This window comes from Pteronotus mesoamericanus, unplaced genomic scaffold (genome assembly GCF_021234165.1).
Source record: "Pteronotus mesoamericanus isolate MK-2021 breed Mesoamerican mustached bat unplaced genomic scaffold, CSHL_Meso_final contig_27, whole genome shotgun sequence".
In the NCBI taxonomy this organism is placed as follows: Eukaryota; Metazoa; Chordata; class Mammalia; order Chiroptera; family Mormoopidae; genus Pteronotus; species Pteronotus mesoamericanus.
Genome location: NW_026555115.1, coordinates 23,025,546 through 23,053,431, shown reverse-complemented (window position 1 = coordinate 23,053,431; position 27,886 = coordinate 23,025,546). Strand labels below are relative to the sequence as shown.

At 45.8% G+C, this 27,886-nt stretch overlaps 1 protein-coding gene across 1 annotated transcript in view; it reads right to left on the bottom strand.

The window, feature by feature from the left end:
• Positions 1–27,886, bottom strand: part of SLC12A8 (solute carrier family 12 member 8) — a 155,057-nt gene that overhangs the window by 37,987 nt on the left and 89,184 nt on the right. The window contains exons 6-8 of the mRNA XM_054574927.1: positions 21,119–21,232; positions 4,874–4,961; positions 3,243–3,330 (exon numbers count right to left, since the gene is read on the bottom strand). Coding sequence (XP_054430902.1) covers positions 3,243–3,330; positions 4,874–4,961; positions 21,119–21,232 — 290 coding nt within the window. The remainder of the gene's footprint in view (positions 1–3,242; positions 3,331–4,873; positions 4,962–21,118; positions 21,233–27,886) is intronic.

Below are 27,886 nucleotides of genomic sequence, written 5' to 3'. Positions count from 1 at the left end.
TTCCTTCCTGAGAGGCCGCGCTGTGTCCATGAGGGAGAGACACGGAGAGCCCAGCCGGGCTGGGTGGCGGGCGCTGAGCAGCTGGCTGGGCTCGCTCACCGGCCATGAGCCCCGCCTTGCCCTGTCTTCCCATGCACGACTGTGAACATGTGACACCATGACTGTCACAACCAAGGGTGACTAGGGTTTACTTTGTGGGATACCCCACCTTTAATAAATATGTTTTGGGGGGTACTCTCATTACTCAGTCTGTTCTTACTCTGTTAGTTAGCAAGTCCCAGGGCTCCTAAAGGACCTGGTCTTTTTGCTGTATTAAGAAAACCATTTTTTTCCTGGATTGTGTACAAGTTTATCCTGAAACAATCATTTAATCTATTTAACTTAACCCCTACTAATACCTGCTCTTTGTATAATTCCTTTCTGTGTAACTGAATAATGCTGGGATTGACTTTTTAGCCTTTTCTATTCAGTTAAATATGGTGGATTCATAACAAAAAAAAATATATGACCTCTCCCAATGTGTCCTACCTGTAAGGATGTCCCCATAAGGGGTGTGTAAGGGAGTCAAAATTTATAGGCACCTACCCTGTACCAAGTATTGTGTTTTATACAGAGATGGCCTTAGAGCCACCACCCACATGGTATTTGAGATTTTTTAGAAAGCATAACATTACTGAGACTGACACTTGAGAGCCAGGATAAAGTTCTTGTGGGGCAGGGACATAAGGCTAAAAAGAAATTAGAGAAACTGTGGACCAGGAAGCCAAATAATTAGAAACACATCAGAGAAGCTGCAGGAAACCCAGAAAGAAACAGACGAACTGAGCAGCTGCAGGCCACTGGGAAGGAACCCAGCACAGACAGCAGCCAGGGAAGGTAATTTATACCCAGGAGAGAGACAAGAGTGGGGAGGGGCTTTGTGAGAACCAGGACCAAAGGCCAGCTCCATGCCAGAGGCGAGGCCCTCTGGGCACACAGACCAGGCTGAAGAGGTCTGGCTCCCTCTGGACTCAGGAAAAGCTCCGAGATGGACAGGCTCACAACCAAGGCCACAGCTAAGATGTGAAACCGAGATGGATAGTTCATTAAAATCACATCGTGGTGGTAGGAAAGTTGTATCGAGTGACAACATAGGACTGGGCATTTACACCTCCTGACCTCTATACACTACTCCTTTCCATTCCCTAGAACTGCGAGTAAAATTGTTTGTGGCCCAACTTACTGACTGATTATAGTACCTGCTATCACAGCAGAGTCAGCCCCAAGGAGGGACACCAGAGAGTAGGAAAAGAGAAAGGCCAAGGTTCAAGGCTTTAAGAGGAAAACCCTGCGTGGTCCTGGGCACGCCAGGGCGCTGCTCTTGTAGTTGCCTGGTTACTGTTGCACCAGCCCATCAGCTACTGGGAACCAAGAGTAGTATCTTTTCTTTCTTCCTACGCTTCACGACTCCTATTGCAGGAAGTGGTCTCACATCCTCTCCAAAAACTAACTCTTCACTTCTCATCCCTGGGTGTGCATGACATTCCCATATATTATTGCCAGGCATGGTTCAACACATGCCTCCAACCGGCCAAGTACTTCCCTACCTGTTTTATGGTCCAGGACAGGTGGCATTCCCAACAAGTTCCCCCACCTCCGTGGATGTTTCCACGATTGGCAGTGGAAAATTCCCACCTGCAGAGGCTCTCCCATGCTGTTCATGGAGATGTTTTTACTCTCCTGCTGTCGTGGCCTTCCTTAACTTCCGCTGCCTGTCCTCCCACACCCCCATTCTGAGTTCCCCTGCAAGGAAGGGAAGGGAGGGGAGAGAGGAGTCCCAGCCCAGTGGATAATTTGCCTCATTCCATCCAGATCGGAGTCTCTGGTAGTTGAAAGGTCCCCTGGGAGGGAATCTTCTAGGAAAAAACCAGCCTTGGAAGCAGGCAGAGGTAGCTGGCCACTGGCAAGGTGCATACAGCAGCAGACAGTCCTCGTGGGCAGAGGACCTGCTGCTCCCCGAGGCCTTTAATTCCTCTACTGCAGCCAAGCTTTTCATTCCACAGTTTGAGAAAAGGGCGCTGGGAGAGGAAACTCAAGATGAAAGCAGGCACATAGCACAAATGAGGGCCACAGATTCCTTCCCCGAGAGCAAGCCTTGCTCGTTGGGGGTCTAAGGCCTTGGGCACCGGGGGCTGACATTACAGGAACTGCTGCCCCTTTTGAAACCTGCCTCCAAGGTAAGGTCATGACCCCTGAAAACAAATATCACCTTTACATCAGTGTCTCTGTGCTGTAAAAAGAAGCCTGTGCTCGTGTCTACACCAAGCCCAAATGTAGCTCTGAAAAGTAAGCTAGTTTCCTGCCCCGGGGTTGCCCAATCAGTGCCCCCGTCCCTCCAAAGACCAGTGAGGCGTCACCGAGAGAAAAGGGTAATTTCTCCTAAAATATGAGCAGTGATACTCAGGAGTTAACTAAGAAAGTCTCCCTAGCCCACTGTATTTCTCTCATAAATGACAGAAATCTCAGGGTCCAGTTTTCCTCCAGGAGCTTAAGGGAAAGTAGGAGTTTGGGGGGATTTCCAGAAAAGTGTCAAGCAATCTTATTCTCCTGGGTTCCAGAGATGTCAAGTGAGTGTCTTTGACCATCACAGGCCCCCCCAGCCTGCTAAGGGGGCAGCTGTGGAATGTGAGGAATTCACTAATCTTTTCAGGCCAGGATGTTCAACTTGAAACAAAGATGTTACAGCCACATCTACCTGGCCCACCCTGTGTGGAGAGCCCAAGGGGTCAGGGTTCTCAGAGGACAAGGGGGCCTCCTGCCCTGCCTCCCTCAGGCTCTCGCTGGGCTTCCTCCATCTCTCCCCACCTTGCTGCTCTCTTGATGTCCATCAGCCTCCTCCTTCTTACCTGCTTCTTGTGAGCAGCGCTTTCTGCTCAGGGTGCCAGGTGAGGCCCTGGCAAAAATAAAGGGCTGGTTGAGCAGGGGATTTCAGGTAAACAGATTCTGTTTTTGTCTTGATATTGTTTTCCCCACTATTTAGTCAGCTGGGTGCACGTACCTTGACAGGTATTGTTACCTGTTTCTAGGGTTTCATAAGAAGAGCCTATATCTTTCCCGTGTCTTTGCCCCCCATCCTTCTGTCCTGGGTCCAAGAATATATGGATTTCCAGGCAGGACTGCAAGGGGCAGGCTGCCATTTGTTGATGGGAACAAATAAATGACCCAGCACATGGAGCCCTTGGGTTAGTACAGGACTCACCCACCTTTTCGGCTATCAGGAAGTCATAGCGAAGGGCCTCTCGGGTGCAGATGGAGCCGAGCAGGAGGACAAAGACAATGTACAGAAACCACCTGTAAAACACCCAAGAGCAGAGCAGAGCAGGGCTGCCCCCGGCCTCAGCCAACCCCGACCCAACCCACAGCACACGGCCTTTGGGTTCCCAAGGGGACCTGACTCGAAGGAAAGAGAAAGGCTGGTCGTGAAGACTCCCTAGTTCATCTGGGGGGGCCTTCATACTCTTTCTCCTTACATTTTTCTTAGCAAAAAGAAAGTAGCATTGTTTTGTCTCTTTTTGCACAATAAAGAAAAAAAACACACAAAGGGTGTTGGACATGGGGTAGAGGGAGGCCCAGCTGGCCTCTGCTTTGCCAGGACTCAGGCCAGAGTTCACTGGCAGCCCCCACCTCTTCATTCCGCAAGGAGAACAAGTTGATGATCTCTCAGACCTCTAAGTCCTGCTGTGCTTGGCTTCCAGATGATAGACAACCAGGCCAAGTATAAAAAGGCCACAGTGGTCTGGCTCCGCCCCCAGATGCCCTGTGACCTGGAACAAGTCCCATGATCCCTGTGGCCTCATTCCCATCTGGGCGGTGAGAAGACAGGCCAAAGGTTCCTTCTGGGACCTCCCAGCTCTGACCAAAAACAAGACAAGGTTCTTTCTTTATTTCCTCCCCAACTACCAACCCCCTCTCTCTCCCCATTGGCTTCATTTTCTTCCCAATACCGTTGATTGCCCCGTTTAGCATAAAACAGACTGGTGCTGTGTGCCTGGCTAAGAGCAAATCTAGCACTTGTGAAATACATATGTTAATATTTATAAATATCATAGTTAAAATAATGCAGGCACTTTTAAGTTTTCAAGTCATTGTTATGTCTGTGATCTCACTGCCTTTTACATCCACTCAGTGAAGGCAGAGAAGCTTTTTCCCAGGGTACAACAAGAAAATCAAAAGATAAGGTCAGAAATAGACCCAAGGCCACCCAGCCTGCTTGTGTGGGTAGCACTGTGTGACCTAACACCCAGGACAGCTTCGGGGTGGTGCAAGGAGGCTAGCTGGGAGAAGGACCAGCCTCTAAGCTCGTACTCTGTGCCTTCATCACATAATATCTTCTCCACAGTCTATGAGGCCCACTTATTTTCATTGTCCACATTTTACAGAAAAGAGAAAGGAGACTCAGAGAACTAAGTAAATGGCCCAAAGTCACGCCACCAAGCAGTGGCATGGCTGAAATGCAAATCTGAATTTGATTGCAAAACCCTTCATCTTTATGCTCCTTCCAAGAGTCCTGGAAACTCAATGGTTAAAAAATCCCCAAGTTCAAAATGCTGGGGTGGGGGAGGGGGGGAGGATGTGAGGAGAAAGGAAAGAAAGGACTGGATCTGTGCTAATGACACTTGGCCCTGCATTCCCAGGCAGGGGGTATGAAAGGGCACTCATCTGAACCCGCCAGACTTAAATTTTCCAGCCCGCTGAATGTTAAAAGGAGGGTTGGAATATGAAATAGATTGGTCAGAGTCAGGGCACTCTGAGAATGAAGGAGGCAATCCCCTCCCTCTTTCACCTGGAGTTTTCTCTTCCTCTCTCCAGCTGATTGCCACTGAGGGGAACTTACGAGATGCCAACAGCTGCTAGGGAGCCCAGGGGGATGCTGGTGGCAGGCTCCCTGAGGTCGCCCCCCATGTTGAAGCCGGCCATGACTCCTGAAAGACATCCAGATGGGAGAGGGGTGAGCAGGGTATTCAGTGAATCACCTTCCCCTCTCGGGTCCCATCTTGGTGGGGGCGGGGGTCCCCTCCTGGAAGCTATCCTTTGGCAAGCCCTCCCCTCTGCAGCTCTGTAAACCTTGCTTCTCGATCTCCCTTGGCAACTAGGAGGCATCCACAGGCGTGAAAGGGACTCTTGTATGTTGGGCAATGCTAAGGAAAGCCCTAGCAGCTACAAAAGCATCTTGCAGCTCAGTGCAAGGGAGGCATCTGGCAGGCTGCACAAAGGTCCCAAGGCTGCATGCTGAGTGCTGTCTTCCCCTGGTCAACACCCAAGAGAGGCTCTGCCTCAGCATACCACCCACTGCAGCCTGTTCAGCAGAGTTCCTGGCCTCTGCTGCCCACCGTCTACACTGGAGTTCAGGTGTCTGGGGACAAGTCCCACCCAATAGTCAGAAGCCACATTCAAACCTTCTGAACTGCCAAAGGGCTCTAAACAAACTCTGAAGAACAACCCTGAGGCTACCAACACTGAGTCACATTGTCACTGCCATTCCCAAATTAAAAAGTAGTTAGTGATGATGTAGGAGACACAACCATGCAGGGTGGTGGAGGGGGATGTCGCTTGCCTCTGTCCACACACTCGCACAGAGGGAAGCTACAAGCAATGTGTTCCAAACACCACATGGGGGTCCAGCCAGCAAGAGCTCTACCAGCCCTGGTCAGAAAAGCCTCACAGAGGGTGGGTGCCAACGTGGCCTTGAAGGAAGATTTGCATAGGCTTGGGGGAAGGAATGGCCTAACACCATCATTTTTGATTTGTGAACACTTTTTACTTCATAGGGCCTGTGCTAAGCGCTTTACATGCATTTTTATCTTGTTCAATCCTCACAACAACCACATCAGAAGGGTAGAATTATTTCCCGCATTTTATAGAAAAGGAAACTAGTGCTCAAAGAGGTTAATTAAAATAGCCTCAGGTCACACATTTATGAAGTAGCAAAAGCTGTGATTCAACCCCGGTCTGTCTGACTCCAAGCATTATGTTTGCAAGGCCTCGGCAGTTCATGCGCACAGAAGCCCAAGGGAAGCGGAGCAAAGCGAAAGCTTGGGGCCAGAAAGTTAAAGTGGGGCTGTTTCTGAGAGCACCCTGTATGCTGGACCGAGCAATTCCGCTACTAGGATTTTATCCTAAGTGAATAGTCAAGAATATGAGTCAAAAGTTAGCCAAAAATACCTATAAATGTTTTTTATTTTTGTAATAGTGAAAAAAAGAAACAATCTAATATCTAAAAATAGAAGACTAGCTAAATCAGGGATGATACATCTTTCAATAAACACTAGGTCTCCCAATATTTTCAGGAATATGTTGTGACATGGAAAGATATTTAAAAGCTCTTGTTTTGTTTTCAGAGGCATATTAGAAAACAGAACAGATGGTATGATCCCACTGTAAAAAAGAATAAATAAATAAAAAATAAATAGACACATAGCAAAAAGGAACTAGAACATGTTTTAAAATGTTGACAATGTTATTTCTGGGTGATGGAAAAACATCTTTTTTCATTTTATCACTTATCTATATTTTCTCAGTTTTCTACAGTAATCATTATGAAATAAAGGAAAAATTATTTTTAAAGAGCTATTTGTTTAAAATGTCATGTTAAACACATTTTATTTCCTCCGGTTCCCCTCTCTCCCAAGATCCTATTAAAAGGGCAGTAAAAGGGAAAAATGGATACATGCCTACAAGAAAAGAGAAAGGTTTCTGCAAATGTCCGAAGCACAGAAAATGCAGGTAATGAAATGACAAAGAAAAGGAAGGAACTGAAAGTTTCGGAATGCTTCTCCAGAGGATTTGAATATGCTGCCCGAGGAAAATCAGGGCTGCTAACGTGGCTGCCTGCACCCCAAATGAAGCTCTCCTCAGAACCAGCCCTTCTGACAACTGTGCTGTGCAGCCTGCTTTCCCATGAAGAGGGAGCCCCATCAGGAAAACAGATGCACACACGGTACAGCAGGGAATCCACGCCAGCAACCAAAGACTGCCAGCTGTATGATAAAAACCAGGAACAAACACACAAATACATGTGTGATAAAAATAGAACAACCTGGGCTGGAAGAAACAGGAGAAGCAGGACACAGAACAGAATTTTGAAGGGAACAGTCACTAGTAGCTCCAGACACATCCCAAAAGAATATTCTATCAATAAAAAAAAGTTGCCATGCAAAACAAAAAATAATCCAAGAACCAGGAAAAACTTTTGGAAATTAAAAACATGATCACTAAAATTAAAAATGCAATAAAGATCTAAATGATAGTTAAGTAAATATACCAGCACTTAGAACAGAAAGATAGTGGGGTAAGAAATTTGAGCAAAGAATCTAATAGAAGAGAAATCTTGGAGTTACAACATCCAACTAATTAATAGGAGATCCAGAGAGAGCAAACAGAGAAAACAAACTAAGAAAATAACCAGACAAATAATAGAAATAAATGTCTTCAAACTGAAGAAGACAAGTCTTCAGGTTGGTATAACTCATAAAGTAGACAACACAAAGAACCAAAACAAAACTTCCATGTCTAAATGCATCAGGAGAAACTCTAAATATTTTCAAAGATAAAAACTGAACACTTACAAAGGAACAAAAATTAGTATAGGATCAGACTTCTCATCAGCAACATTGAATGATAGAAAGCAATGGAGCACTGATTTAAAATTTCTGAGGAAAAATTATTTTGAAACTAGAAATTTGGCCAGATTACAATTAAGTGAAAGTGAAGTTAAGCAATCAACGGCTCATCAAAGTTACCTCCACTTCTGAGGGAGATATTAAAGCATGTACTCCAGCAAAATGAGGATATAAACCATAAAGGAGGAAAACATGAGATTCAGAAGACAGAGGTGATAACTCAGGAATGGAATAAAGTCCCAGAATAACAGCTGAACAACAGAGAAGCCGACAGGGATTGAAGCTGAAGGGTGGAGATCCCAAGAGAGGTGCCTCTAGATAAAAACTGGGGTCAACACAATGGATAGTACAGTTAACAACCTGAATGATTTTAAGGATATGTTTACTATATATTTTGACAAGAAAAAAAAAAGGCTCATTGCAAGTCCAGGGAAAGTGAATTAGAAAGTCAAGGTCTAAATATCAAGCAAACTAAAATGTGACATGATTTTAAACAGCTAATGAAACTTAAGAAAAATTAACCCAGTTGGCCATGATATTAGGAGCATTCTCCCCTGAGCATCACAAGGAGCTCATTATAATCACAGCAAAAGGAATGGAAGTTTAACCCACTATTTTGCTCATCAATGAACAACAGCTACAAAGCCACAATAGTGTGTATGTGTATTATATTTAACTTCTAAAATTTGACCTGTGGACAAAGCACAGAGGACATAACTATAGCTACAATAGAATACCAATATTATCTAGTGTGGTGAAGCTATAGCTAACCAACATGAGGAAGTGAAAAGAGAGAATAAGTAGAGGGAAGAGAAAGAGCACTGACATTTTTGTTGTAGTGGTGTGGAAAACAAAATTTCAGTCCCATGATTTTTCACTCAGGACTAGCTTGAATGTTTCAAGCTTCTATTTTTCAATAAGAAAACTTAAATGGAGAGCTAACCATTAAATTTGTTAGGTAGATAAGGAAAAGGCTGGAAAATATTTATATACAGTTGCAATACATTATAAATTAACTCTATACTCATTCTGTATCTTGTCACCCTAAAAGGGAGTTTCTAAGTGTTTGCTAAGAGCAAAGAAATTTCCAAAAATATTGAGCAGCTGTCTTTTAAGCTTTTAAAAAAGTCTTTTTTTAAGAAGACTTTTTTAAGTCTTTTACAAAGACTGTAGATTTGTAAACTTAAGACAAAAATTTCTCAAATAGATTTGAGTGTGTGTGTGTGTGTGTGTGTTCATGTGAGAAACTGTGTTCACTTTAAGTTGTAAACTACAGTTTTCATGGGATTTTGTCCACTCACCTGCTAATAACCAACTTGTTATGGTTTCCCTGATATCGGTCTAAAACACAAATATAAGAGGATTATGCAGATTCCCTGAAAACTGGGTATTCCCTGGAGATAACTAAAGCATTCCTTGTAAGACTACTTTACACATAAAATAAATATGACTCTAATGCATTCATCTTAAAACACAACACAGAATCTCAATTTCACCAACGATGCAAAGTGAAAGGATGCCACCTACAACTGATCAAATAACAGAAATTTAAGTATATTATTTAGAGTTATAAAGGTAACCTAAAAGAACTAAAGATTAAAATATAACTCTCAAAAATTGGGAAGTGAGTGGAGAACACGTAAGCAAGCTACATTCTCATATTGCTTAGCATGGAGTCAATAGATTATATGCATCTGACTTTGATTAATCAAGGTGCAGGTGCAGGCATATGGTCTGGTGATATACAGATGACTCCCAAAGTACTGAAATGGATATAAGTGGTTGTCCCTATGGAGGGGAACTTGGAGTGGTAGGGGGCTGGGGGGAGACTTGCTAGATATATCATAAGCACCTCTGTCCTATTTTATTTTTTATCATGTGCAAGACTTACTTGGATCAAAAAAAGACATGCCCAGGACCTTCCTTACTCTGCCCAGTGACCGAGGGACCAGGTCCTATGGCTGAGGTTCTGCTCAAGGGCTGGAGCAATCTGGTGCCAAGGGTACCCCCGGCCAAAATCTCCATGTTTACCTGGCCTCTGGACACCACTAACTTCATCACTACCCCTTCCTTGGTGTACCCAGGGCTGACCTCCTGCCAGCGTTCCCACCTGGCTGCCCACATCAGCTCCCACTGCAGCCTCACTCTGCCCGCAAGCCCTAGCAATTCATTCAGCTTCATGAGATTATCTACTGCTATTTATTCTTTGCCATTTTAGTCCCTCCTACAGTTTGCCATGTCTTCTTTCCAATCACTTATAAAAGTTAATAAATGGGAGATCTATGAAACTCCACTGCTATAATACGTGCTTTAATCTAGGAAAATGATTGAGTAATCCTAACTGCCTCCTGCTTCCACACAGGTTCTGTATCCACAACAATGCCCATGTCTTCTCTGCCGCAATCCCCTGCACAGTCAATGGCCCGACCTTCGGCTCTAGGTCCTACGCGCTGGCCTGGGTGTGGGGGTACGCCGGGATCCTGGTCAGCGGGAAGAGAGGGCAGTGGCACTGCCACAGGCCACCCTCAGGAATGGGCCAGACCGAGACAGCCAGGAAGCTGGCTTTTGAGATGACAGCCAGAAAGTGGGTAGTCAGTACCAGAGACACAAAGCACCAGGGACAAGGAAATGGAGACAACCCGCATTCCAGTCAGGAAGCCTTGTGGGCGACTCTTGCTGGGGCGACATGGGCGACCTGTTACTCGTGTTAGACCAGCTTGCACACTGTGTCTGCTGCTTCCAGAATTTTGCCTTTGTTTGACTACCCAAGCCTCGAGCAGATGACCTCCAGTTCTGGTGAATTAGAAATGTCTTGCTTGCCAGTTAGATCTAGAAAAAATTCTTTTGATTCAGTATGTTTTGCCAGCGCTTGTCAAAGATTATGAAGATTCTCTTGTTTGCTGTCCCTGTGCTTCTGGTGCAATTTAAAAATATTATTGTTAATGTTAGAGCTAGATTTAGGGTGGATGTCATAGAATAGATACCATTTCCCAGAGCATTAGTGTCCAGATGTTTTACAGAAAAGCTTAGCGAGGTTTTCCTGCTGGGCTTATAAGTGCCTGCAATATGCTAATTTCATCATCTACCTCTAAGAAGACAAATGTAGCACAGCGTTTCTCAAAACTTATTTTGACCATTGAACACTTAAAAAAAAAAATGAAACACTTTATTTATTATTAGTGTTCCATGGAACACAGTTTGGGAAACACTAGGTGTCCATTTTTGAAATTACTGTTTGATCTTTACACTTTTCTTGGCAGTGTTCCTAAAATTGTTTAAAATGGCTATCTAGAATCAATGATTCTTCAAGCTGAAACGTATCATAAAGATCATCTCCAATCTTTCATTTCCTCAAATGAGAAAACTGAGACCCAAAAGGAGAAGTGATTCTGCCCTAGTTTTTAGCTAAATGCTAGACGAACCAGCACTAATCTGTAAGTTTCTTGACCTCAAGTCAGCGTTCTTTCTACTGCATCATACACAGTCTCTCCATTTCACCTTAACACCCATGCTTTTCTTGGATTTCCTTTTTTAAAACAGGGTAAGTGCTGATTAATTTGGGTTACCTCCCCCACGAGAAGGCTGAACTTATCAGTTACAATTGGCACGACACATCGGTTTACCTGCAGGTATCCGTCGCCAGTTCCGAAGCACCCTCCTGGGCCTGGTCGCGGCCGTTGCCCCTCCTCGCAGGGCTGATACTGCCCGTTCCTGGAAGCCGTTAATCCTTTACCCCCAACCACGGTTCTCCCTGTATCAGGATGACCATGTGGTCTGCGCACTGCTACCATGTGACTTAGGTACAGCTCCCTTCATATGGTTTAAGCCTTCTGACTTGGTTTTCCACCCTAGTCCTATGGTGGAAACTAATCATGCACTTACCCTGTTTTAGCCTATCCTCATTGTTCTGGTTTAATATATACCTAAGATGGTGTTGGCCATCACTTCCCTAGGTACGTTTATGAGGCTAACCCTCCAGCACCATCCATAGCCTCCTGGGCTTTGACACTACGCCTACAGTTTGGGTGGGTTGCACCAGGTACAGGGGGCTTGGGCCTGGTTCCCTGGCTCTGATGTCTGGACTGACCACAGGCACAGGTGGCCAGGAGAGGACCTTGACCCCTTACACAACTCAAAAATAAGCTCTTACGTAAACTAACCAGTGTTCGGTGTCAGGTAACCACTTATAAACACCTGCCAGGTAGAGGCCATCTTTCCCTGCCTGCCCCCTTAGCCCACCACAGCACGCAAAGATCAGTCTCCACCGGTTGCCTGTTGGCACAGTCCTACTTCTCACCCTACTCTCTTTTTTGTTCCTGAAAATGAGAATTGGTAAGAGGAAGGGGAGAAGCTTAGTAGTTTTTCTAGGCTTCTCTGGCTTCTGTCAGTTGTTTATTAAAGGACTACTTATTCTTTCTCAAGAAACTTCCAAGCTTCCTCCTGAGAGCTTGTCAATCTAAATCTGTATTCAGAGAAACCTTTCATTTTCACTTTCCACTTATAGCTTAATTGTTTCTCTGCTGCCTATCTTCTTTCTCTTTTTAAGTGCATAAATTCATTATTTTTCTTTTTAGTGAAGGTAGAATATCCACGCACCAAAGTGCCCAAATCTTGTTTGTTGCCTTTTTGTTTGTTTGTCTCATACTGTTTGAAGGCAGTGTAGCTCTGAGCGGCATCTGCAAACAGGGATAAGATTATTTACCTTGCAGGACTGTTGTAAAGTTAGAATGAACTAGTTTGGCACCTAGTAGGTGCTAAATAAATGTCCACTCAAGAAGGATGGGCTCTGTCCCTCACTCAGAGATGCCTTGGCTTCCTAAGGACTCTGGTGGTCTCGTCTCACTTTGTACCTGATTTCCAAACCGCACTCCTCTGCACCTGGCTTCTTGGTTTGTTTGTTTAGTTCTTCTTGTAGGAAACTTTAATTACCTCTTTACTCTATTCTTGGAGGCAGAATTTGTCAATCCTCAGCCCCATCATGCCTTGAGATTCGGCTGAGAGACAGTGTCAACGAATGGGATATTCAAACACCAGGACTCAAGCAAGATTTGTTATCTTCTGGGCTGGGGGCAGCTCCAGACAAGTGTGTGTCCTCTCTTCCAGCATCCTCTCAAAAAGGATGAAGGAAGCAATGGGGTTCACCATCTACTGTCTGTGTGACCTTGGGGAAGTAACTTAACCTCTGTGTGTCTTTGTTTCCTCCTCTGCAAAATGGGTTAACAGTAGAACAAATGGAAGGATCCAGGTTGTATGGGGCCTAAAACTTTTCAACAATATAGAGTCATAAATAGGAAATTGGGACGAGGGCTTTAGAAGGAGCTTATCATGGAAGTGAGGGACAATGAAGCCTAGGTTTCATTAGCTTCATAGTAAATCTGCATCTACCAACTAGTACCAGTGGGGTGTGGTGAGGTTAAATGAAAGACTTCATCTAAAGTGGTCAGCACAGTGCCCGACATAGTAGGGTATTGTAATGATAATGACTATTGTGGATATTTATAATAATTCTGATAAAATTATAAATTAATTCTATATATAAAACTACAAAAATAAACATGTAGAATAAATAGAAAGCCTCTGTCTTTTCTCCTGTTCCTGTTCAGAGGTCCATCAGGATGCAGTGGGATCAGCCCTATCTTCAGACTGTCCTTATTTGGATCTCTGTTCTTTAAACGAGGGGCCCCATTCTGGTGCAGCAAGTTCTTGTTCTCTCACCCACAAGACACACAGCTTAGGAGGAGATGTAGGGGGTGTCTTGGGCAGTGAGGAATGTAGGGGGTGGGCAGAAGGCGGAGCAAGCACTGAGGCTCTGGGCTGAGGTACTGGAGACAGCCCAGAGGGGCCCAGCAGAGTTGCCGAGCTTCTCAGCGTGTGGGTGTGTGAGCTGGGAAAGGAAATCAGGCCCAGGAGGGTCAAAGGATGTCACAGAAATAGCACAACTCTTGACCATGAAGATGACTATGGACATTCTGGTAAAGGCTGTTGGTTTCCCTGCTACATTTTTATGCTGGGTGTGGTCAACCACAAGAGGCTCTTTCCCTTCCAAGTACGAGTTTGAGATTTGGGGACGGGGTTACATGACTTCACATACTGGTATTATTCCCAGTAAATTTCCATTTACTAGTTCCTCTGTGTATTATGGTCCCAGATCCCTGGAGTGAGTGAGTGAGTGTGTATGTGGGGGGGGGGGGCAGTGAGAGAGAGAGAGAGAGAGAGAGAGAGAGAGAGAGAGAACCTTGTAGAGAGATGTTTGTTTTTCAGGGCAACTTTGGTGTAGCTTGGAAAAGGAAAGTACTTTCAAAAACAAAGCAAATACACAATCTATCCAAGGCCCTAACCCCACCCTGCAGCCACTAACACAGGGTGTGGTAAAGTGCAGTGAAGGACAGAAGGACAGAAGGACTTGCTTCATAAATCCAGAGGAGCCACCAAAACTTAGTCTTCAGCTGCTCTTCCCAGGAAATCTCTTGCCTTTGGGGTAAAATCTCTGAAGTAACCTAAATAATAGGTCTCTAGCAGGACATGGGGTTGCAGGGTTGGGGGACTAAAGTGTTTGTTCTTCCAAACTTCTCTTCCCTCTCCACAGCCTGGAGCTTCTCTTCTTCCAGAAGAGGATGGTGTTGGAGGAAGCCCCAGCCATGACTCACTCAGAGCTAATCCTTGGCAAAGCCATCACCATGGAAACTGCCAATCATCCATGCTTTTCATAGCTTAACAGAACATCTGCCAGGGAAAGCCAAGTGATACAAATTGTTCATCCTGCCTACTGGGTTTACATTGGGGCCCCTGGAAAACAGAGAACAAGAGTAGGCCACCCTCCGCAGTGGGAAGGTGGCCCAGCTCAGGCCATTAATGAGCTGGGTGACCTTTAGCAATCCTTCAAAAACTGCTCAGTGCTCCTCCTTTACTGGTTGGTCAAATAAAGGGTTCAGATCAGTGATTCTTAACCTGGCTGGGCCAAGGGGAATGGGAGGGACAGGGAACTATATCCCCTAAGAGGGGTGGGGTAAAAGAAGCCTGTGTAGACAGTTTGTTAAGTATTATAGGTTCATATTTGGAACACTACAAAATAATATTTTCATAATTTAAACCACAGAAAATAAAGATTGACTAATGTTCTTAGGTAGCAGTCTTCTTCAAAGAAAGGAGAAAGATACTCCTCTATGCTCTTAGAAGGCATCTCAGAATTATCAGTGTATGTGAGGTTTTTAGGATGATTATCAAAAAAGAATGTGGATTATAAGTCAAGACATCACTGGACTAGCTGCTTTCAAATGTTAGTCCAGCTCCAACTCTGGGCTAGTGGGTAACATCTTTGAATTGGAGACACTGTTAATTCCATCCTGCAGGGAGGAGTACCGTAGGGGAGGTTTGTCATGCCCGCCCCTTCTCAGACTAGGCACTCCCTCTTACTATGACGCAGGGCCTGGGGAGGCAAAGGGTGAACACCATGGGGACAGTATGGAGAGAGCCCAGCCCAGTCACATTACTGAGGCAACCTCCTGGGGTATTGGGAACCACCCCATCTGGTTTCAGGGACTGCAGTCTCGCCAACAGGCAAGAGGGCCCCAAGGCTGGAGCTGAGCTAGGAGGCCTTGGGAAAATTGGCCACTGAGGAGACAAAACCTGTCCCCCTGCAGGGGTGCAGCCCCTGCCTCCCTCACATCACCCTGCTTGGTCCTGGAGGATGGCTGGTTAGTCAATGACGGGTAAGATCCCTCGATGGCAGGGGCAAGCTAAGACAGGCACAGTCTCATGGGGCCCATCAGGGAAGGACTTGGGGAACATGGAGAAGAAGCAAAAGTCCCTCACCCCTGCTCTGTCAAGGCCAGAGTCCTCATTCTCTCTGAGAGAAGTCTCCTTATCCCTTGGCTGCTCTGCTCCACCTGCCTGACTAAGTCAGCAAAACAATACTAAAGGCAGGTACAGCCCTAAACTGGATTAGGTGGTTCCCAGGGAAATTAGGTCTGGAAAAGGAATGCATTAAATCCTATGAGATTTACTTTGCTAAGAATGCCCTCAAGTTAACGAATACTGATGTTTGGGGTCTGAGCATAGATTGTGATCAGTTTCCCAGGTTTCAGGGCCGAATGGGTGCCATCCTGTCTACCAGACCCTGACCTGAGGCATATTTCTGTGTTCCTTTACTCATAGCCTTTTGACATTGGTTGATGAGCTTTGCATGCCTGCTGAATACCCCTGTGCACATCGTTCTCAATAAAAGCCATTTCAAGGGAAGGGCTCAAGGCATTCTCCACTAGAGGGAATTGCCACCCTTTCTTCCTGGCAGATGAGAGGGTCTGGAACAACTTATTTTATTTTCACCATCAGCAGTTACCCAGGGGGACTCTGCGGGAATGGGGTCCTCCCATCACTGGGGGTGCCTGAAAAGAACTCCCCTGGGGTACTGCCAGCCAAAGAGGCCCAGAGCCCTGCTTCAGGTGTAACTGTTAACCTGGCATCTGCACCCAGGAGTTCTTGACTTGTCATGGGACTCACTGCCAGACCCATGGAGACACCCGTGTGGGAAGCCTCTGTGTCAGGGGGCAGGAGACCAGGGAAAGGGGAGCTGGAAAAAGTTTCAGATAATTTTAAAATGTTTCCTCTATTTTATTTCCCCCTTTCGCTTTCCATTCAAAAGGAAATCAACCTATCAGTTGACTCTTGAACAATGTAGGGATTAGGAGTGCCGACCCCTCATGCAGTCAAAAGTCCACATATAACTTCTGACTCCCCCAAAACTTAACTATTGGGTTGGCCAAAGAGCTCATTTGTTTTTTTCTGTAAGCTGGTTCTAGTAGCGCTTAGTTGTCTTTAACTTCGAAACAATTTTGTGTCATCATTTTAATATTGAAGACAGAAGAAATTAAGCAACTTTTGGGGCATATTAGGCTTTATTATTTCAAGAAAGGTAAAAATGCAATTGAAATGCAAAAAAGAAAAGATGTGTGCAGTGTATGGAGAAGGTGCTCTGACTGATGGAATGTGTCAAAAGTGGTTTGCAAAATTTTATGCTAGAAATTTCTTGTTGGTTGATGCTCCATTGGCAAGTAAGCTAATAGAAATTGATAGCGATCAAATCCAGACATTAACTGAGAAAAATCAATGCTCTGCCATGCAGGAGAGAGCTGACATACTTCAAATATCCAAATCAATAAAGGTATTGGTGAAAATGAAAAACATGTCTTTTATTTTATGGAAAAAACTAAACGGGCTTTTTGGCCCATGCAATACATATAGTCGACTGTTTACCAGAGGCCTTACCAAAAACATAAACAGTCAATTAACACATATTTTGTATGTCATATGTATTATATACCCTATTCCTATAAAAAAGTAAGCTACAGAAAAAAAAAATGTCATTTAAAAAATCATTAGAAAGAGAAAATATATTTAAAGTACTGTATACATTTGTTGAAAAAAAAATTTGTGTATAAATGGACATGAGAAGTACAAACCCATGCTGTTCAAGGTCAACTGTATTGGACTGCCTTGGGAGTGCTGTGTGGCAGCAAAGCAGCAGAACTTGCCTGCACTCTGTTTTGGGCTGTTTCTCAAAAGCCTGAACCCTTTGGAGATTTTAGCGGCTAGAGAAGGAACAGGATGGCTGGGGAGAACATGGGCAGACAAAAGCAGAGTTCACAGGGATCAGTGTTAACAAAAGGACAGCATTCCTTGTTGATAAATTTTTAAGAATTTTACTAGAACAAAGCATTAAGGCATTAGGGGGACTCTCTGAGCTAGGGGCACAGTGTGACTGCACAGGTTCATACCCACGACGCTGGCCCTGGACAGGGTGTCCCCAGTATTAGAACAGAAGATTGCCCCTGGAGCTTGGGGAAAGGACCAAAAAGCCCATGGGACTGGGAGCAATAAGGACCTGGAGTCCACTCCCTGGCAGCACTGGTGGGAATCAATCAAGCAAGACCTCAGAAAGGAAGGTCTGGGAAACGCATAGACTCTAAGTATGAGGTCCCCAGGCTGAACAGATTTCTAGTCCCTGAAAGTGGCTCAGAAGCAACAAAGAGCGCACACCTGAAGGAGTCCGCATACTAGAAAATTGGAAGGCCTGGCTTTGGGTATAGATGATGAATACTCAGAGTCCCCCTAATGTGCTTTGGTTCTTTGTAAGACTCTAAGATCCTGGGACAAAATGGCAGGGCAAGGTGGAGGCACGACCAATAATTGACATCAGTTTTCAGTCATCCTGGAAGAATGAAGGCTTAGGGTCAGAAACTGACTCTCATGAAAGAGATGCACTATCTCTGGCTCCCTTGTATTCAAAGGCCAGGATTCTACCTACCACTACTGAGGTCCAGCTCCAGGCTCATGTCTATGGCCAAGCCTCAAGGGGCATCACGTAGAGACCACTGCAGTGATCCAGATAAGAGGTGAAGCTTGGGCCAGAGTGGTCCAGTGGTCCAAATGGATAGAGGAAAAGTAAAGGAAGTATCATGAATTACTCCCCACTACTGGTTTGAGCAATTGACTGGATGGAGGTGCCATTTATGAGATTAGGAGTAGAGGAGAAAAACCAGTTGGGGGCAAGGTGGGATGAGGTTTTCTGAACATGTTGGGTCTGCAATACCCAAGAGATGCCATATGGGCAACTGAAACTGTGAAGTGAAGCTTAGAGAAGTCTGGGCTAGAGGTATAAATTTGGGAGTCATTAGCATTGTAGGTGGTCAGTGAACAATGGGCATGGATGAGATTCCAAGGTAAGCAGTAGAGAAAGAAGAGGGCCTAGTCATAGCCTGAAGAACCCCACCATTTAATGGGCAGGCAGAAGAGGATGCATCTATAAAGGCAAGTCAGAGGGAAAGGGAGGAGGAAGTGGAATGCTCCCAAGAGGTCCAACACATTGACAGCTTGAAAATGACCATTGAATTGAGTCATGTGGAAGTTGCTGATGATTTGAAAAGGAAACCCTTCACTTGGAGAGATGGGCTTGGAATTCCAAAAGGAGAGAGTGGAGGGGTGAACAAGCGGCAGAAACACAGAAGTGGGGACACAGACAAAGCTCTGGTGCCGGCTGTGAGGAGGAGAAAAAGGGGCCATTGCTAGACAGAGAAAACTGAGGGACCGAGGAAGGGTGATTACTTTTTTTATTATTATTATTTTATTTCAACAGCTGTACCACGGCATAATTAACATACAATAAGCCGCACATGTGTAAAGGGTAACACTATGAAAAGTTTTGACATATGAATAGACTTATAAAACCATCACCATAGTCAGGTATATATTTTTCACTCCCCGAAATTTCCTTGTTCCCTCTCTTGCTTCCCTCACCCCCATTTAAAGGCATCCACTCGTTTGCTTTATTTACTATAGTTGGAAATTTATAGAATCTTCTATAAATGGAGTTTTTATCATTTTAACCTCTTAAAAAGGTACTTTTTTTGTCTGACTTCTGTCAGCGTAATTATTTTGAGACTCATCTATACTGTTGCATATATCAATAGTTCATTTTTGTAAAGATTTTATTTATTTGTTTGTTTGTTTGTTTGTTTGTTTATAGAGGGGAAGGGAGGGAGAAACAGAGGGAGAGAAACATCACTGTGTGAGAGAAACATGATCAGTTGCCTCTCACATGCCCCCAGTTGGGGGCCTGGCCCACAACCCAGGCATGTGCCCAGACTGGGAATCAAACCAGCAAGCTTTTCATTTGCAGGCCAGGACTTAACCCACTGAGCCACACCAGCCAGGGCAACAGTTCATTTATTTAATTAATGAGTAGTTTATATTGTATGGTAACACTATCATTTGTTTATCCATTCACCCACTGATGAATATTTGAGTTGTTTCCAGTTTGGGACTATTACAAATTAAGCTGCTTTGAACTTTCATGTATAAGTCTTTACATGCTTTTGTTTTCTGCAGTACAGCACTGAGAGTGGAATGGCTGGATGTATGTATACTTAATTTTTAAGAAACCATCAAACTTTTCCAAAATGGTTGTACCATTTTACCTTCTCATCAGCAGTGTGTGAGAATTCCAGTTTCTCCACATCTCTGTCAACATTTGGTATGGACAATCTTTTAAGTTTTCAACATTCTAGTAGCTTCTCCTCCTTTTTCTACCCCTATCCTATTTGGGGAGGAGATAATAAACAAGGAAATAGCCACATATAACAAGGCAGAGGGACTGCCATCCAAGTACAAACCAGGCCCAACCTTCCTTAGCTTCCAAGATCAGATGAGATTGGGAGCGTTCAGGGTGCTCTACCCAGCAAAGTTCTCATTTAGAATTAAAGGGCAGATAAAGAGTTTCCCAGACAAGGAAAAACTAAAGGAGTTTACCATGACCAAACCATTATTATGTGAAATGTTAAAGGGACTTATTTAAGAAAAAGAAGATCAAAACTATGAACAATGACATGGCAATACATACATATCTACTAACAACTGAATCTAAAAAAACAAGCTAAGCAAACAAGAAGAACAGAGACAGAATCATGGATACAGAGAGAGTTTTGATGGTTGCCAGATGGGAGCGGAACAGGGAGTGGGGGAGAGGGAAAGAATGGGTGAAGAGTTGAGGGGATTAAGAAGTACAAATAGGTAGTTACAGAATAGCCATGGGGATGTAAAGTACAGCACAGGAAATGGAGTAGCCAAAGAACTTATATGCATGACCCATGGGCATGAACAAATGGGTGGGGGGGTTGCCTGAGGGAGTGGCGGGTGCTGGGTGGAAGGGGGGAAGGGAGAAAAATTGGGACAAGTGTAGTACTATAATCAATAAAATATGATTTAAAAAAAAAGAAGGCCGAAGGAGAAGGCAAGGAGAGTAAGAAGATAAAATCAGCCACACTCCAGGGCATTCATATAGCCTGATCAAAAGTGAAATGTTTTTCTGACTCTGTGCCCTGGGAACAAGCCTAGTCCCCTCCAGGCCAGGCCCCCAGCCTGAGACAAGAGTTCTATAGGGACCTCAGCTGTGGAAGGCTCCTCCTGGGCCACCCCAAAGAGGAAAAGTGGGAAAAGTAGGGGAGGGAGAGCCCATGGGGTTGTGGTTTCCCCCAGGGCCAGCGGGTAAGAAAAGACAACAGCATTTCTCTGTCTCCTGAGACAAGATGCAGAGGTCGGGGAGAGGGGAGGGGAGTTTCTAGACCAAGTTTGCACTCATTCCAGGGTGGAAGGACAGCTTGTTCTGCTGAAGAACTCATTCTGCTCAGCCCTAAGGGAAGTATGTCCCCTCTATGAACTTGGCCAGGAGGTGTCAATATATAATATAAGTATAGGGGTTAAGGAGGATTAAATCATGTTGGGGGCCTTCAGGAATTATGAATGAGTAAACTGTTACATAATAGATCTTTTAGTCAAAGCTGAGGTCATCTCTAAAATCAGATATACATTCTAAGAGCACACGAAGGCCAATTACCATTCTGTGTTTTTTAGGAACCAAACATTTATACCCTTAACAAGAGTGTGTAAAAGAATCCAAATCACAATACCTGTAGCTGCTGGGAAAAACACCCCAAAGACAGTGGAAAAAGACTCTCCTGGGCTGTAATCTGGCAGAGTGTTGTTCCTCAGCAGTTCCGGTGAATATCCAATAAAACCATGTTCTGAAATATACACAGGAGAGCAAAATGAGCCAGGTGATAAGATATAGCACAGCCTTCCCTAGATTCCAGTCCTGTCTTCTGACAGAACCTCTTTCCTTCCCACATCTAGGCTTGACTTTTCTGTATCTGTGTCCGTAGATACATGCAGATGAAATGACATAAAGGAGTATTGGCTGGTGTGGCTTAGTGGATTGAGCACCAGCCTGCAAACCAAAGGGTCGCTGGTTCAATTCCCAGTTGGGGCACATCCCTGGGTTGCAGGCCAGGTCCCCAGTAGGGGGTATCCAAGAGGCAACCACACAGTCATGATTGCAGGTTTGATCCCCAGTCGGGGCACAGAAGGAAAGCAACCGACAGGTGTTTCTCCTCTTCCCTTTCTCCCTCCTTTTCCCCTCTCTAAAAATAAATAAATAAAATCTTAAAAAAAAAGAAAAAGAAAAAGAAATGACATGAAGAAAAAGAGAAGTTTCCTCTGGGAATGAGAGCATTGCCATCTTTTTGCTTACAGACTTCGGTATAGCCAAAATCTTTCAATGAGCATGTGAGTGTTTGCTTGTAATTTAAAAATTTAAGCTACCTTACCCTGGCTTGTGTGGTTCAGTTGGTTGGACTGTCATCCCATAAACTGAAAGGTTTTGTGTTCAATCCCTGGTCAGAGCACACACCTAGGTTGCCGGTTTGATCCCCAGTTGGAGACAGACAGAAAGCAACCGACAGGTGTTTCTCTCTCACATTGATGTTTCTCTCTCTCTCTCTCTCTCTCTCTCCCTCCCCCCTTCCTTCCTCTCTCTAAAAGCAATGAAGAAATGTCCACAGGTGAGGATAAAAATAAAAACAAATTAAGTTACCTTCCTGCTCAGAAACCTTCCCATGAGTCCCCATTAGCTACAGGATAAAGAACATGATGAATGTCAAAGCCCTCCACAGCCTGGCAACATCCCAGCATTCCCTATTCATCGTTTGCCTTTTCCCTCTCCCCAACAGTCACATAGACAGCTCTCCCCAAGAACATCACGAGTATCCGTCCCTGTGTCCCTGCCTCCCAGACCCTTCTCCTGCACCTCTGAGCACCGAGATGGCGCTTACTCTTCAAGCCTGCCTCAAATGTTGTTTCCTTTGGGCTTTACATGAACTCCCGTTGCCACCATGGCTAGCCACATTAGGTCTTTCCCCAACTAAACTCCTTGGGGCAAGAAATCCAGTCTTAACACATTTCTGTTGCCCAGAGTCAAGTACTGTGGCTGGCACACAGCAGGTAGGTCGCAAATATGGGCCACACTGAAAAGAATCTTCCTCTTAGGTCTCAGCTACAGGCACAGCCCATGTTCACGCTTTCTGTTTGACTTGTTCACAGACTACTTTACAGAAGGGTTATCTCAGATCTGATTTCTTCAAAGCATTTTAAACATTTTATACATTGATTTTAATGAAATCCTTCAAGTGGTTTTAATCCTACAGACACTTTGCTTCTTTGTCAGAGTAGAACACTTTGAACAGCATCTATGGACATGTTAGGGGGCTGTGGAATTTCAAGAGACAAGTATTCTTGGGCTCAGGAACACCCAAGATATCCAGCTGTGCTTTTGAATCTCATCTCCGAGAATGAGTCGGTTTGCTCCTGTTAACTATAGTCCAAGAGAATCCAATCCTGCCCCCTTTCCCTCAACCCCTGCAGCCACTCCATAGCCGCCCCCTCGGACGGGTGCCATACCCTCCTGCCTGCTTGTGCTCCACCTGCCTCAGGGCTTCTCTTCACCCCGCACATCCATCCACAAAAGAACTCCTGCTCCCTGAGGAGCCCAGCGAGATCGCCAGCACCTCTCACAGCTTCCAAGATTCATAACTTCATAGGAAAAATATTTTCAAAAAAAATAAATAAAAGCTCAGTGAAGCACAAGGGACCCTTGGGAGCCCAGTCGGGACTTAAAATCATTGTCGACTGTTCTCTTTCCTGAACACAGAATTTGTCCTGGGACATTAAATCCCAAGAACTGTGCAACATTTCTGAATGGTTTGGCATCTTCACAGCTGATTCTTCCCTCATTAACAAAAAAGCGATAATAGCTATGTTAACTTTAGTGTATCCGCTGGCTGACCCCGTGACTAGCCTTTCTGAGGAGAAAACCAGTCCAGCCTGCCTTGGAATGGAGCTCAGCTGAGCTGGAAGGATGCAAGGGTCTGAAAGCACGTCTGAGCACAGGGCTGCGAGTGCCCCGCCCGCCGAGTAGGCCAGCCTTGCAGGACATAAACACTTCATCAGGCCGCATTGATCTCTGCCGTCCCCAAAGGGGCCCTGACATTGGCAGGTATTTGGTCACCAGGCCTGGAGGGCTTTACCCTGGCCAGCCTGAAGGGTCAGAGTGATTTCAGGTCCCATAGATGAATCACTGGGAAGTGTTTTCTCTCCCTCCATCCCACCAACCAGAGCCACAGACGAGAGAATGAGTCACTTGGCTCCCACGGGGCTGGGGAGGAGGCCTGCCCCAGTCCCCTTCTCTTCAGGGCTCACTGAAAATGCAGCCTTCACACATTCACAAGCACTTTCACACTGATCCTGCCAACCCAGCCCTCTCCTCCCAAGTCCACTTCTGAATCTCTCTCAAGGGAATAATCTTAACTTTGGAAAAAAGTTTATGGACAAAGATGTTTGGCAATGCTTTACTTACAATAATGTGAAACAATGTAAAATGGACCTCAAAGTCTAAGTATGGGGACTGCAGTATTTTTAAATACTTATAAAGGGCTTTTAGTCCCGTAGAAAACTGTCCATGTTATATATGTTAAGTGACAAAAGAGGATGCCATTTATAGTGTAAATACTCCCAAAGTTTTCCATTTATACATGTAAGGAAAGACTAGAAGGAAACATACTAAAATACTAACAGTGCCTGTCTGTATAATGGAATTATGTGCAATTTCTTTCTTTCTTTTTTTTTTATGTTTATACATTTTCCACAGTGTCTTTAATGAGCATAATCGACTTATCATCAAAATGTATCTTTTAGAAAAACAAACAAAACAGCCCATAATTGAAAGCCCACTTTCTGCAGACAGCTTTTCTATAAACAAATATCTTTTTTTCTTCCCATCTGTGCTCCCCCTGCTTCTCAAAATGATCACAGTGGTTTATAAGTAAACATAAGTAATACAGGGCAAATAAAATAAGAATCAAAAAAAAGAAAAAAGATGACGGGGTAGGGTGGGGGAGAGAGGGAATGCTCACAGACCACTGCAAAGCTGCGGAGAGCCCAGCTCAAGGCTTCTGAGTAAGGGTCTGACGTAAGATCCAGGAGTCATCTCCCTCAAACCTGAGTTTGAGGTCCAGAGAGAGCATTTTATGACTTTTTTAACCAAGCTCACTCAGTCAAGGACAGGCTCTAGGGCCCACCCTCCTATGGGCCATCTGCCCATGGATGAGAAGGAGCCCCAGAGGCTTGCATGGTGGACTGCCTCATTTCCTCTGCCCCTACCTTCCCAGGACCTTGTGATTTCCACCCCTCCAACCCCTCCACCATCACCTCAGACCCCCAGTCCAGAGCCAGCCCCCACAGATGCTTGACCCCACCAGCCCTCACCCCAACTTCTGGGACGCTGGAGTCTCTCCCACACTCTGAACTTAGTGGTCCAGCTGGACCTTGAGCTTATGCAGACCAGGTACCCAGGTCAGGGGCTCCTGTCTCTGACTGACTTGCACTTGCTGGCTGAGGCCTGGGGTGAGGTGAGCTAGGCTGAGCAGACACTACCCGCCGTGACCTCTTACAGTGGGTCTTCATGGCTGATTTTCTGGTGTCCAGACCAAAGGTACCTCATTCTTCTGTCATGGCCCTGTTTGAGATTCTAATGAGGGAGACCTGTGGCCCCTCTTCCCACAGCCAGCACATTTTGTATACCATTTGGGGCTCTCAGGCCTCGTAAGATGTTCTGGGAGGCATGGAGCCCGAAGTTCAGGACCTCTACTCAAGGGGCTGCCTCTGTACCTGAAACTGTTCTGCCAGGCCCTGCATGCACCTACGGCTTCCCAAGTCCTGAGTGCCACCCCTCCCGGCCAAGGAGTAGACAGTGGCTCTAAGGGGCACAGCCAACAACATGCTACACTGCAGTCCTTGCCAGGCAACGTTGAGCCTCTGCGCGCAAGGATTGCCCAGGTCCCCCAGGGACATCACAGGGCAACACCTCTTCTGAGAATAATGACGAGCAGCCACATATGGAGTACCTTGGCCAGGCCAGTCCCAGACCTCGGGTCTTTCTGAATTCAAAGGTTTCCATCACCCATACCGTTTCTCTGTAATTCATCCCAGAGCTGTTTCCCCAGAACTTCCTAAAAACTATTTCTTTGCCTCTGTAAGCCTTTTGGCTCCTCTTCTGGTAGAACAGGGGAGCCAGGCTGGGGCCTTCTCAACATCTGCCAAATCTGACTGGCCTGGGACACCCAGTGCTTGTGGCTGCTGCATGTGAATGTGTCTGGGTTCGACCTGACCATCTGTTTCTATGTCCACAGAAAAAATAGCATGGTCCATCTGAGCTATGTACTTTGGAAAGAACAAAGAAAACAAATCACTACAAAAGCCAGGCAAGAATAGGCAGAAAAGACATTTGCAGGTCTGTATGCAAAAAGGCTTGGCCTTTCCCCGCAAATTCATGTAACACAGCTTCTTGAGATGCCACCAGGGAGCTGTGGTTCTTCAGGTTCACTGTCTCCTGAGAAGGGATGCTCATGGGGTGCCACCCACCTTGCCTGGACTAAAGGCAGTCAGCCTGGGTCACAAGTAACAACAATGCACAGCTCCTTCAGGGTTGGGCTGGGCTGCAGACCCTCTGGTAAGGTGGCTGATAGGAAACTCTTTGTGGCACCTGTGGCTCCCCCACCCCTGCCACCCCGGGCTTGGCAACTTTCAGGGTGAGAAGGGCTATGAAAGCTTGTCTAGTATCCTGCTACTGGGAATGTGACCTTCATCATCTGGGTGGGGTGCTCACTAGGAATGCAGAATCTCAGGCCCACTCCAGACTGAGGGTCAGAATTTGCAGACCCTCTGGGGTCTTCATAAATTAGAATGGGTAGTCAGGAAATTATCAGCCCCAGCATGTGGATGTCAGACTGCAACCCATGACTAACTTAGAAATCAAGATTTCTAAAAATGACGCTGGCATTTGGGCCACTACCTCGCAGTGAACCGTGGGCTCCAGGAGGGGAGAGGGACTTCCGGCACTGGCTTTCTTCTTGGCTCCTGTCCCCACCCCTCAACCAGCAAGAGAGCCCTTTCCTGGGAATGGACAATGAGAGTGGCTGGTCCAACCAGGAATAGAAAGAGTGGAGGAAGGGCCCGGGAGAGAGGAAGGTAGGGAGGGGCCCACCGCCCAGACCCAAAGGGCAGGCTGGGCCTGGGAGATCACAGGAAGAGCAACTCCCACAAGGAAAAGGAAAGGAGAGGCTGAGGTTCTAGGAAGGGACCCTCCCCCCAACAATACCTGGGGTTGGGGGACAGGGGGAACTCAGGCAGGGCAAGAGAAGGCCACCAAGAGCAAGCTGAGGATCCCCAAAGGAAGAGGAAGTATAGTAGGATGTGCCCCAAGGAAAACATGAATTGGACGCCTTTTCCAAGGGTCAAGCATTATGCTGTGGACAAGGATGGTCTTCCCGGCGTCCCTTATACCTTGACCACTCTGGGACATGGCCTGATGGGGACAGGGATCTGCAGCTTGGGGGGAAGGGGCAACGAGTCTAAAATAACAGCCTGACAAAGAGAGGTCAGTGAAAAGGGGAAAAAGGGAATATCCAGGGCCCCATCCTGCCACTAAGTGCCTCACAGAGCTCCTGCCCAAGCAGCCCCCCAACAGTCACTTGTTTAAATACTGCCCGACCCCACATGGTCTAAGGTGGATGAAGAGGGGCAGTTAACCCAGCATGCCCCTGGCCACCAGGGCTGGTCAATGGAGTTTCTCCCCTTCTAGGCTTTGGTCCTGGGAGCTGCAATGAGCGAGCCAGCCACAGGTCACAGGAAGGAAGGATGTGCCCAACAGGCATAGGTTTGAGAGAAGCCCAGGCTATTCTCCTCCTCCCTGGTGTGGGGAATGAGGGCCCCCACAATCTCTCGGGAGGGAGGGAAGACTATGACAAGACCAAGAGTCAGGACACATGGGCTCTGCCCTGGTTCCACCACAGACACTGTGGGACTGTAGGTGAGCCCTGCATTTTGAAATGGAAACTCTGACCCTCAGTCTGGAGTGGGCCTGAGATTCTGCCTTCCTAATGAGCACCCAGCCCAGGTGATGAAGATCACACTCCCAGTAGCAGGGTAGTAAATGAGTTTTCACAACTCTTTTCATTCTGAAAGTTGCCAAACCGGAAGCCCATTCTCAAGACTCAGGACACATGGTCCAAATACAGCACTGATTTCCAATGGCAGATGTAAAATCCCAAACTAGCTTCCAAAACATGTCAGCACCGCCCCCTACTTCCCTGACACCCCTTCCCTTTCTCTGTGTCTATTGATACCACGTGTGCTCCAGAACTGTGAGACAAGCTCATAACCACATTTTAATGTTAATGAATCAAAGTAAATATGAACAACAAATACTGGTGTAACTAACACCTTCCATTACTTCAGTGTCACGGGTGCTCTTCATTAGTGCAGATATTAAAAATTCATGGTCTAAT